Below are 13,026 nucleotides of genomic sequence, written 5' to 3' on the forward strand. Positions count from 1 at the left end.
CTCTTCTCTCCCCATCTGAATGAGGAGGTGGAGGGCTCAACCAGGCCTCAGTCTGTCTGTCCTCAGTGTCTGAACCTGACCTCCAACATGGCATCTACTGTCACAGCCATAATTGTAGCCGTCAGTAAAGATACGATGAGACAAAGCAAGGCGCTAAATGGCGAGGAACAGGAGAGAGACTTAAACATGCTAAAAACGTGTTTGAAACCCTGTGGCGATGTCATACCCTGAGAGAAAAGTGTATTCTAGCATCGTAGTTAGGTACAGGATTCTGCCTCTGTAAACATGAAAGCTGTGGCACCACTCACTTTAAGGGAGCATAATTACTGCAATATTGTATTACAATGGTCTAACAGTAAGATCAATAACACTGACCTTGTAGTTCTATGTCCAGATTTGTTAGCCTACGTCGTAGTACAATTTTATAGCTTCAGTGGATAATTACAGAATGTACCAGGCTGCCACAGAATGTATTAAACTGCTAACGGATGGAAAACTGAAATGAAAGTGAGACTGGAGACAGGGGCTGGGGAAGCTGAATTTTAATCAGAGGATAAACCCAAAACACAATTTCGTCTCACTACGCAGAGAGAGGGCTGGTGATTTTCACAGCTCAACAATTCACTCTGCCACTGTTAGACTTGGCTGCTATGCTACTCCTACATTACCAGAGAGTTTTTCACTGGAGGCATTATGGGTGTTATTTACTGTTGCAATAATTAAATACAGGAACCTATGCACCCCCACAATATTTCCACAGAGTGCCAATTGAGTTCTATTTTAAGGCAGTGCAGGGGGGCGGGATGGGGCGGGGGTTGGGGGGTACTCCACACCTCTTCTCTTGGCTGACCCACTTAATAGATGCGTCAAAGCCAAAAAACACAGCATCAGCTGAAACGAGTCTCACCCCCAGCAGCCCCGACAGGTCCTTTGTGAAATTTACACACAGACGCACACACTCGTGTTCACACGCACACACACACACACACACCACTATATGCACACACATACCCACACCTATATGCAGGCAAGACCAATCATGCCTGCAGATATCGCTCAAATCCTCTAACACAAAGGTACACACTTATAGTCAAACACTGCAATCACTCCACATGGATTAGGTCCCCCTCCCCATCATTCTGTCATCCTTTATTATAACCAATATATTGAGGAATTGGACAGCTGAGTTATGACTTATTTGGTACGGGCTGGCCTCTTCCTCCCTATGAGAGCCCCTTCAGTCCAGCCATCTCGCCAGTGAGACTCTTGAAAATCCACTTGAACAGATTCTTCTCTGGTGCTTCCACATACCGTTAGGGACACAATGTTAGTTTATGTTCCCTTACCTTTTAAAGTGTTCTAGTCGAGATGATTCAACATTCCACCGTGATATGTGTCTAGTTTGTAGTTCCTCACTTTAGACAAAACCCTCTCTACAGCGCTTGCCATTAGTGCTACATCAATTCTGAAAGTCGAGCCAGAATCTCAGTTCAAGTCAGAGCAAACAAGCTACATAAATAATAATTGATTGGCATCTATTTATTTTTATTTTTATTAATAATAGAATAACTTTACGAAGGAAAAACTTTGTATATATCTCACACGTGACTGTATGTACAGAGTGGAAAATATCGAGATTTGATCAGGCTTCTATCTCATCAACAAACAAACAAAAATGTTTTGTGTGTGCCACTCAGACACCTAAATAATCTAGTATGATGTCAGAGGGATGTGTAAGGAATACATTTTTAAAGGCATCCTTTTGTCTGCCGCTGAAGTAGGTCACATCTTAAGCAGGGTTTTCCTTTGAACATATGAGTTATGGTTCTAATCTGTAGTCTAACTACTGTTCCAAATGAAACCTTCTATCAAATGGAGTCTTGTACGTCATTTAGGTCCATCGTATTGTAATACCAATACATTGACTTTTTATAGCACAACTTCACCCTTCAAATGCAGTTTGGCAATCTACTGCCAATTGAAAGGTCTTTCAGTCAGCCCTAAATGTTTGTTTAAGATATTGACCTATGGTGCAGGCAAAATGTACGTTCAACACATTTCAGAATTAGCTGGAAGCACTGAAACCCATTTCCGTTTTTTTCGACATTTCCTTAGGCTGAGAAGGAGTGAAAATCGTTGTGCGAGGTTAATACTACTTCCTGTCATCTCTGTACGCACATGCCCATGTGGAGGAGGCATGGATGTCACTGCCAGGAATCCCCATGTGTGTGGCTCAGCTCAATGAATTAGGAATGCTTGAAAGGTTTACTGTTTTTAATGCGGGACCATTTGCAAGACACTCTCACGTGATGCATGTATGTGTGTGCGTGCATGGTGATGCCTGCTCGGTGGTTTGTCTCATTTACAATAATAATACGATGAACAATTTCAATCATTTCTCAATTAAACCTTCTGGATGCAGAGGAGCAGAACTCAATCAATACATTTTCTGTACATCTCAAATATTGATGCGTTTTTAAATAATGTATTTTTGATTCATTAGGAACTGAGCTGTGAAATGGAAGATTATTATTCGACCTGTCAAGACCACAGGCATATCATCACATGTCAGGAATGAATGAGTAGTGGCACTGGGACTAAGCTGTTCAATATAGCACACACAGCTCTTACATACATACTCTACTGCATACTGTATGTCTTTATCTCAACCCACAGTGCGTCCATGGCTACTAGCCAGTGAGGAAATGGAAAAGAGCCTCGAAAAGGTCTCATTCTCCAGTGAGGCCTGCATCACATTGCTGCTCCTGGGGTCGGTCTCTCCATTCATTTCAGAACAGGCTCACCTGACCCACACGTGATAGTGTTTCTTCTACTGGAGGGCACTGGCAGCAGGTGTTCCTCTCATCTTCTCTTCATCTTCTTCTCTTCTTCTTCATCTCACTTTGATCTAAGACATGGATGGGCAACTCTTTTTTTTTTTGTCTTTTTTTTTGGTACTCATTCAAGAGTCTGAACTTACTGTTGAGTAGTAAAATACACAAGGTGCAATTTTGAAATTTGGTTGTTCATCAGCAGTCACTCCATTAGCCCATGGCAGCAATTTTTAGGGGAATTGGTAGATTAGTCTAGTGGCCAGCTATCTGAAATTGCAGTAAGCATGGTCGAATTACCAGCCGGGGTGGGGCCCGTTGATCATCAAATCAAATGTTATTTGTCACATGCGCCGAATACAACAGATACAGTGAAATGCTTACTTACAAGCCCTTAAGCAACAATGCAGTTTTAACAAAAATATGTGTCAAATAAAAAATAAAAGTAACACATAATTAAAGAGCAACAGTAAAATAACAGTAGCGAGGCTGTATACAAGGGGTACCTGTACAGAGTCAATGTGCGGGGGCACTGGTTAGTCAAGGTATTTGAGGTAATATGTACATGTAGGTAGAGTTAAAGTGGCTATGCATAGATAATAAACAGAGAATAGCAGCAGCGTGAAAGGGAGGGGGGCATGCAAATAGTCTGGAAAGCCATTTGATTAGCTGTTCAGGAGTCTTTTGGCTTATGGAGGTAGAAGCTGTTAAGAGACTTGGCACTCCGGTACCGCTTGCAGTCTATGACTAGGGTGGCTGGAGTCTTTGACAATGTTTAGTGCCTTCCTCTGACACCGCCTGGTATAGAGATCCTGGATGGCAGGAAGCTTGGCCCCAGTGATGTACTGAGCTGTACGCAATACCCTCTGTAGTGCCTTGCGGTCGGAGGCCTATCAATTGCCATACCAGGCAGTGATGCAACCAGTCAGGATGCTCTCAATGGTGCAGCTGTAGAACGTTTTGAGGATCTGAGGACCCATGCCAAATCTTTTCAGTCTCCTGAGGGGGAATAGTCTTTGTCGTGCCCTCTTCACAACTGTCTTGGTGTGTTTGGACCATGATTGTTTGTTGGTGAGGTGGACACCAAGGAGCTCTCAACCTGCTCCACCCCAGCCCCGTCAATGAGAATGGGGGTGTGATCGGTACTCCTTTTCCTGTAGTACACAATCGTCTCCTTTGTCTTGATCACGTTGAGGGAGTGGTTGTTATCCTGACCTCCTTCCTATAGGCTGTTTCATCGTTGTCGGTGATCAGGCCTACCACTGTTGTGTCATCGGCAAAATTAATGAGGGTGTTGGAGTCGTGCCTGCTCATGCAGTCATAAGTGAACAGGGGGTACAGGAGGGGACTGAGCACGCACCTCTGAGGATTTTTTGAGGATCAGTGTGACGGATGTCCTAGGGGCGTCCCGTAAGGAAGTCCAGGATCCAGTTGCAGAGGGTGGTATTTAGTCCCAGGGTCCATAGCTTAGTGATGAGCTTTGTGGGCACTATGGTGTTGAGCGCTGAGCTGTAGTCAATGAATAGCATTCTCACATAGGTGTTCCTTTTGTCCAGGTGGGAAAGAGCAATGTGGAGTGCAATAGAGATGGCATCATCTGTGGATCTGTGGATCATCTGTGGCTTTCTCTGTGTTAGCCGTCACGAACACAGAGAGGTTGCTGCCTACATACAGACTTTAAATCATTGGCCACTTTAATAAATGAATCACGAGTCACTTTAATAATGCCACTTATAATGTTTATATATCTTGCATTACTCATCTCATATATACTGTATTTTATACCATCTATTGCATCTTGCCTATGCTGCTCGGTCATCGCTCATCCATATATTTGTAAGTATATATCCTTATTCCATCCCTTTACTTAGATTGGTGTGTATTAGGTAGTTGTTGTGGAATTCTTAGATTACTGTTAGATATTACTGCACTGTCGGAACTAGAAGCACAAGCATTTCACTACACTCACAATGACATCTGCTAACCATGTGTATGTGACCAATAAGATTTGATTTGTTGGGGCGGTATGCAAATTAGAATGGGTCTATGGTTTCCGGGATAATGGTGTTGATGTGAGCCATGATCAGCCTTTAAAAGCACTTCAGGCCTCCCGGGTGGCGCAGTGGTCTAGGGCATCGCAGCGCTAGCTGTGCCACCAGAGATTCTGGGTTCACGCCCAGGCTCTGCCGCGACGTCTGAGTTAGCGAGGGTTTGGCCGGTAGGGATATCCTTATCTCATCGCGCACCAGCGACTCCTGTGGCGGGCCGGGCACAGTGCGCGCTAACCAAGGTCGCTTCCGGGTTGGATGCACGCTGTGTTAAGAAGCAGTGCGGCTTGGTTGGGTTGTGTTTCGGAGGACGCATGGCTTTCAACCTTCGTCTCTCCCGAGCCCGTACGGGAGTTGTAGCGATGAGACAAAATAGTAATTACTAACAATTGGATTCCACGAAATTGGGGAGAAAAGGGCTTAAAATATATATTTTAAAATTTTAATTAAAAAAATGTAAAAAAGGCTAAGGTTTTCACTCGCGCTAAAGACGCGAGTGCTGCGGTCGGTGGTCATTTAGGCAGGTTACCTTAGTGTTCTTGGGCACAGGGACTATGGTGGTCTGCAGGAGAAAGAGACTTGCATGCAGATGTCATCTGTGGTGTTGGTATTACAGACTCAGTTAGGGACAGGTTGAAAATATCAGTGAAGACACTTGCCAATTGGTCAGCGTATGCTCGGAGTACACATCCTGGTAATCCGTCTGGCCCTGCGGCCTGTTTATCTGGCCCTGCGCCCTGTTTAAAGGTCTTACTCGCATCGGCTACGGAGAGCATGATCACACAGTCGTCCGGAACACCTGATGCTCTCATGCATGTTTCACTGTTGCTTGCCTCGAAGCAAGCATAGAAGTCATTTAGCTCGTCTGGTAGGCTCGTGTCACTGGCCAGCTCGTGGCTGTGCTACCCTTTGTAGTCTGTAATAATTTGCAAGCCCTGCCACATCCGACGAGCGTCAGAGCCGGTGTGGTACGATTCAATCTTAGTCCTGTATTGACGCTTTGCCTGTTTGATGCTTCATCGGAGGTTATAGCAGGTTAGAGTCACGCTCCTTGAAAGCGGCAGCTTTACCCTTTAGCTCAGTGTGGATGTTGCCTGTTATCCATTGCTTCTGGTTGGGGTATGTACATACGGTCACTGTGGGGACGACGTCATCAATGCACTTATTGATGAAGCCAGTGACTGATGTGATGTACTCCTCAATGCCATCGAAATAATCCCGGAACATATTCCATTCTGTTCTAGCAAAACAGTCCTGCAGCTTAGCATCTGCTTCATCTGACCACTTTTTATTGACCGAGTCACTGGTGCTTCCTGCTTTAGTGTTTGCTTGTAAGCAGGAATCAGAAGGATATAAATATGGTCAGATTTGCCAAATGGAGGGTGATGGAGAGCTTTGTACGTGTCTCTGTGTGTGGAGTACAGGTGATCTAGAGTTTTTTTTCCCCTCTGGTTGCACATTTAACATTCTGGTAGAAATGAGGTAAAACGGATGTAAGTTTCCCTGCATTAAAGTCCCTGGCCACTAGGAGCGCCGCCTCTGGATGAGCTTTTTCCTGTTTGCTTATGGCCTTATACAGCTCATTGAGTGCGGTCTTAGTGCCAGCATCGGTTTGTGGTGGTAAATGGACAGCAACAAAGAATATAGATTTAAACTCTCTTGGGAAATAGTGTGGTCGACAGCTTATCAGGAGATACTCTGCCTCAAGGCGAGCAAAACCTCAAGACTTCATTCGATTTCGGTGCAACAGCTGTTGTTTACAGATATACATAGATATAATATACACCCCTTGTCTTACCAAATGCCAATACAGCGTAAAACCAGCCGGCTGTATGTAATTCATGTCGTCGTTCAGACATTTACAGTTTTTAATGTCCCGTTGGTAGGATATACGTGACCGTAGTTTGTCTATTTTATTATCCAATGATTGTACGTTGGCTAATAGGACCGATTGGTAAAGCCAGATTACCCACTCGCCGTCGGATTCTTACAAGGGACCCGACCTTTGTCCCTGATATCTCTGTCTCTTTCTCCTGCGAATGACGGGGATGAGGGCCCTATCGGGTGTCTGAAGTAAATCCTTCACGTCCGACTCGTTAAAGAACAATTTTTCGTCCACTACGAGGTGAGTTATTGCTGTACTGATGTCTAGAAGCTCTTTTCGGTCATAAGAGACAGCGGCAGAAATGTTATGTACAAAATAAGCTACAAATAACGCAAAGAAATATACACACAATAGAATTGCAGGAAACTTACTTTAAAATGGCAACATGTTCTCTACGCCCCATGGTGTTATGTAATGTGCAAAATTGCAGGGTGTATGGATGTGGGTATGCAGACCCACGAGCCACTGCAGCCCCTCATAATGAGTTCCATTTTTTTTTTACGGCCACCACCCCCATCAAAGTTGCCCATCCCTGATCTAAGACAAAACCACGACCCAGAATGAGGTTAGATCATTGAAAGTACTCACGTGAAACTGCACATCATTCAACCACCACTACAGCTCATATTGGAAAAATGTACAACCTGAATGCAATTTTCTTATTACTCACCATATTCGTTGTGTGATATATTCTCGTTTACAAGTAGCATGCAAGTCATTTCACATTTCACACTTTTTTTTTAACCCATCAACCCAACCAATTCTCCAAACCATGCAGGGTTACAAAACCTAGAATATAGGCAAGACCATCATGCCCCTCCTTCCTAAGAGAGGTCATCGTCACCCCTGCCCACTGTGACTTAATGGGTGAGCCCGGTGTGCCATGTGAGCTGTGGTTGTCACTGTTTCATCACATGCAGTACTGGCAACAAGTTATCCGGTTCCAGGAGAGCAGGTGTTCAGTGTGCTGTCATCCAAAAGCTGCTCTGCCTAGGAGACTGGTTGCCAGATCATTCCCCTCATCTCCTCTCTTATCTCATGTGAGGCCCACCGGCGCCAGGACGACAGGGGGCACAGACCTGCCAACCTCCGGTGCCCTCATACCTGAGATATGACTTGTCAACCTTCTGATAAAGCTAATTAAGACCGTAGAAAATATTTGGAAGACATGATAACCAGGTTATGTTTGGTCAACAGTGGATGAACTGAGATTAGCTTGCTGTTAGAGATGTGAAGTTGATTGTGCGTATGAGACTCATTAAGGGATTCATAGCTTGACATTGGTATGCAGTGGGATTCATAGCGAACTCCCATACCTTTACATACATTGTCCATCTCAGGTTATATGAATAGATTTCTATGAGAGATGATATTTTTTTCTCAGTTCCACCTTACAGGGAAGTGGGAGATCAAGTTAAAATAATATGGCAGATGTTCTGATTAGTTACAGAAACCCCCCAAAATGCAACGTGTTAACTCCCTGGGCAGGGCAAGGCATACTACTGCAGCATACTGCAACCCGGTGGTCTTGTGTTTACAGTTCCGCTGGCATGTTTAGGCATGGTGGCACCTCAACCACTCTGCAATACTGGCAGGTTTACACAATCTAATGCACAATGGAATCAGTGACAGCTCAACTCGCGACCTCTCGTGGTAGTGGTACCGCAGGTGTGGTGCAAGTTCTGTGCGATAGTGTTCAGACGGGACAATATCAGCACCATCCAAATCACACAAGTGCATTCGAAACAATTCTGTGAGGTTTGTGTAATTATAGGCGGTGTCTGTTTTAGTGTTCATCCTCCGCTGTGATGGAAACTGACAGTGTGGCATAACTTAAGGGGAATAACGTTTTGCTATGACATGTTGTTTCTGCCGAGAGAATAATAGGTTGTGTTAGGGAATGAGCTGTCACAGTCGTGTACTTGGCAAGAAAATAGGCATCTGAAATTTGGCATGAGTGGTACCAAAGAACAATCTCAGTAAAGATGGCAAGGTCTGCTGGGAACAACAACAACAACGAAAAACAAGATTCTGAAAGTGATAAAACACTCTCTAACACCTTATCTCCTTAATAATGTCTCTAATAATGTCCCTTCTCCTTCTCCTTCTCTCTCAATTTCCTCTCCCTTTCCCCTCAGTCTCTTACTAATGCTTTTGTTTGTCTCCATTTGTCCCTCAGCTGGGACCACGTATATCTTTGGGAGAGGAGGGGCCCTCATCACGTACACCTGGGCCCCCAATGAGCGGCCGAGCACCAGAGCAGACCGGCTAGCTGTGGGCTTCAGTACTCAGCAGAAAGACGCCATCTTGGTCCGAGTGGAGAGCACCAGCGGACTGGGAGACTACCTGCAGCTACACATAGTGAGAACGGGATGGGGGGGGCTAAGAGCACTGTCTGTAGTACTGTGGGGTTAGGGTAGAGGATGAGGATCCCCTTTTTTATGAAGGGGGGTGGGGGGGGCTAAGAGCACTGTCTGTAGTACTGTGGGGTTAGGGTAGAGGATGAGGATCCCCTTTTTTATGAAGGGGGTGGGGGGGCTAAGAGCACTGTCTGTAGTACTGTGGGGTTAGGGTAGAGGATGAGGATCCCCTTTTTTATGAAGGGGGGTGGGGGGGCTAAGAGCACTGTCTGTAGTACTGTGGGGTTAGGGTAGAGGATGAGGGTCCCCTTTTTATGAAGGGGGGTGGGGGGGGGGGCTAAGAGCACTGTCTGTAGTACTGTGGGGTTAGGGTAGAGGATGAGGATCCCCTTTTTTATGAAGAGGGATGGGTAACCGGCGACCCGCGGCCCGCATCAATTTCCAAAAACTGAATAATGTTGTTTTTTTAGTTTTTTTATGTGTGAACTCAGTCGGGGTCTCAACTGACTGTTGAGATTTAGAATAGTAGAATGTACAGATGCGATTTCAAAATGTGTTTGTGCATCAACAGTTTTGACTGTCACTGACAGTCAATCAATTAGCCCATGTCAGCTAACATTTTTTTTACCCCCATTGATTTTGTTAGTGACTCTCACTCAGATATCATATATTAAAACATTTATATCCACACTATGGCAAAATGTGTAGAATTGCAGAAAATGTGTTTTAAAACTGCAACTTTTTCTCTGCGCCCCATGATAAAATGTGTAGAATTGCAGAAAATGAACTCTAAAACAATTTATTCTCTCCACTGTCAAATTTCACTTAGTATGCCCAAAAGGTTAGGACCGGCTCTGACTGTGTGGGGTATAGATGTGGGTACACAGAGCATCGAGCCAATGTGTCCCCTCATGAGTTCTGATTTTGTGTGGCTCTCATCTCCATCAAAGTGTCCCATCCATGGTTTTGAGCCAGGGCTTGGAATGAGCTGATATCCTGAGGTTCACTGTGTAGAAACAGAATCCTGAAAATGCTCTTGCTGGAGATTTGGAGGACTAATTAAGGGGCTTAGAAAGACTGTGTTAATTGATCAAATGTGTGTCCATTTCCATAGAAAAAGACATATGGCACCTATTTCTCATGATATCTATGATTTGTGCCAGAAAAGTATTTACCATGCATCTGGATTGGCAGGGGAGAAATAACACCGGTGTTTGCTCATTAAAACAGCAGAGGGCAGAGATTGTAACGGCAGTACGTCACGCTGTGAAATGCTCTGGCTCATTAGACTATTTCGTCTAAATGAATTATTCATTCCATTTGAACCATTTGACTTTCACAGTGCACATTTGCAAAGTCACCCTCTCTGTTCAACACTAGGATACCGGATGTTTGGCAAAACGATAGCTAAGTGTGTGCTATTTTCTAAAGAAGTCTTTAAGTCAGGTGTAATATGTCCCTGTTTGAGTCCGAGCCCAAACATAGCTGACCCAGATGGTGGTAAGAGTAGCTTGTTCCCCAGGGGTACTGCGTGTTTGTTTCTACAACACCGCTGTTTACAGTTATACTGTTGATTTTAGAGTCACCGCCAGCATTGTCACTGTAGACTATGAACAGTGTGTGTTAAGGACTCTGCAGTAGATTTAATGAAATTCAGACCATTTGAAACAGCATTTGTATAGATCCTTTTTTGGCTTATTGCCTTGTATTGTTTATTTGTTACCTATAAAGAGACAGAGATGGTATGAGCTTGAGAGAGATCGTAAACTCCCTCATAGATTACATTCCCAGGTTATTCAACAAAACGTCATAGCTTCATTCTGAGGAAGAAGGGAATCATGTCAAATAATGATTAGTGCTCGATCAAAGCTGTGTCTAATATAGCATGATGGCCTCCATAACAATTTAGCCTCTCGTCATTGTTGTCCCTCATGGAGAGGGTTTCTGCCGTAACTAAATTACCAACAACAACATCTAATCCAATTGGTCATGAATGTGACAGCGTTCAGGAGGTGCAAGAGCAGCACTGTGTTGAGCTATAAGCTATTGGCTTCAAGTTATCCCCCTCTCAGAGAGAGAGAGCACTGGATGATAGGATGAATGCAAGTACAGAATATATGATATGCAGCATGTCTCGTATTTCCTCCAGTACTTAACTTGCTGCAGTTTCGGCGCCACAGGCGGGTTTCCCCATTGTAAGCCATTAGTCACACAGCCACAGAGTCTAGGGTTGGACCCACAAGGGTCTGCAGGCAGGAGCTGCTGACTGATGGAGGGCTGCGTGTGTGTGTGTGTGTGTGTGTGTGTGTGTGTGTGTGTGTGTGTGTGTGTGTGTGTGTGTGTGTGTGTGTGTGTGTGTGTGTGTGTGTGTGTGTGTGTGTGTGTGTGTGTGTGTGTGTGTGTGTGTGTGTGTTTGTGTGCGTGGGTGCATGTGTGTGCGTGTGTGTGTGTGTGTGTGGCGGGTGTGTGTGGCGGGTGTGTGTGCCAGTGGTGATGTCTGAGTGGAGGGCCTTGTCTGAGTGTGTGTGTGAGGAGTGTATTGATTATTCCCAGCGAAGGGTTGGGTGATTCATTTGCTGACATACAGTAGGCCGTGGTTAGTCACAGAGCAAAGAGTTGCCACCTGGTATCCCCTTGGCTGATGACGCAGCAGTTGGGCTCAGAGCCCTCTCTGTCAGGATGAGCATGATGAATGAAAGGAGTTTGATGGCCATTTGGGTGTGATTGGAACTTCCTACTGAAAAGCTGCATATTACACTTTCCAAGTTACAGTATTTCCTTCTTAAAATTTTTCGGGACATCACAAAATAACAAAGAAAATGACATAGGTGTTCTATAGATCACCTCTGACCATTCCCCACATTCTATGTTAGTGTCAAGGCTCAGGAGATACCCAGATGCAGACAGTTTCGAAGTAACAAAAGTTTAGTACTCGAACAGGGGGGGCAGGCAAATGACAGGTCAAGGGCAGGCAGAGGTCAGTAATCCAGGGTGGCATGGCAAGGTGCGGAATGACAGGCAGGCTCAGGCTCAGGGCAGGCAGAATGGTCAAAACCGGGAAAGGTAGAAATCAGGAACTAGAGACAGACAGGAGCACGGGACAAAATGCTGGTATGCTTGACGAAACAAAACTAACTGGCAACAGAGAACACATGTATAATTACACTGGGGATAATGGGAAAGATAGGCGACACCTAGACGGGGTGGAGACGAGCACAAAAACAGGTGAAACAGATCAGGGTGTGACAGTTAGACATATTGTTCCAGTATTCACTTTTGAAAGTGTTAGAGATGCGGCAGGAAAATTATCTTGGAAACAAAGGACATTCCTTTGCTGAATATTGGATAGGGAGACCTGAATCTTCTCCCCTTGATTTATGACAGGACATGAGTTGTTAATCCCGTCTAGTTCTTTCCTCCCCCCCCCTCTGCGCGTGAGAGAGGGTCTGAGTGAAGTTATTCATTGCAAACCTGATCCGACCTATTTGGATTCTTTTGGACAGTCATGACAGTCCCCCTCTGGTGGGTTCAATCTTGGAAGGATTCTGTAACTCATCCACAAGAATGACCACGGGATGTCCTGGTTTGTGAATCATCGTGACAGTATCTCTCTGGTGGTTTAACCTGGTAAGATTTCACAAAAGGCAGACCCCAACAAGAATGGCCACGGGATGTCCAGGTTGGCGATCGTCGTTCCAGACCCGTCGTCCGGTTGTCCAGGCTGGTGGATCTGGGAATTAACTTAGACAGACATTAATAACACACAACACTTATGCAATACATCATTATATTTCTTCCCCAAATGAGCGCCGTTGTTGCCCTAAGTGATGGTTGTATGGGAACTTGTTTGTGGCGGTATCACTTCTTAACTTCTTGCTCCTACTTGAGATGCAGATGTCTCA

At 44.9% G+C, this 13,026-nt stretch overlaps 1 protein-coding gene across 2 annotated transcripts in view; it reads left to right on the forward strand.

Annotated features, from left to right (window-relative positions):
• Nucleotides 1–13,026, forward strand: part of LOC139418651 (neurexin-2-like) — a 329,179-nt gene that overhangs the window by 279,219 nt on the left and 36,934 nt on the right. For both annotated transcript variants that reach the window (XM_071168271.1, XM_071168270.1), the window contains one exon: nt 8,944–9,125. In XM_071168271.1, the coding sequence (XP_071024372.1) occupies nt 8,944–9,125 (182 nt within the window). The remainder of the gene's footprint in view (nt 1–8,943; nt 9,126–13,026) is intronic.

This window comes from Oncorhynchus clarkii, chromosome 10, assembly GCF_045791955.1.
Source record: "Oncorhynchus clarkii lewisi isolate Uvic-CL-2024 chromosome 10, UVic_Ocla_1.0, whole genome shotgun sequence".
NCBI lineage: Eukaryota > Metazoa > Chordata > Actinopteri > Salmoniformes > Salmonidae > Oncorhynchus > Oncorhynchus clarkii.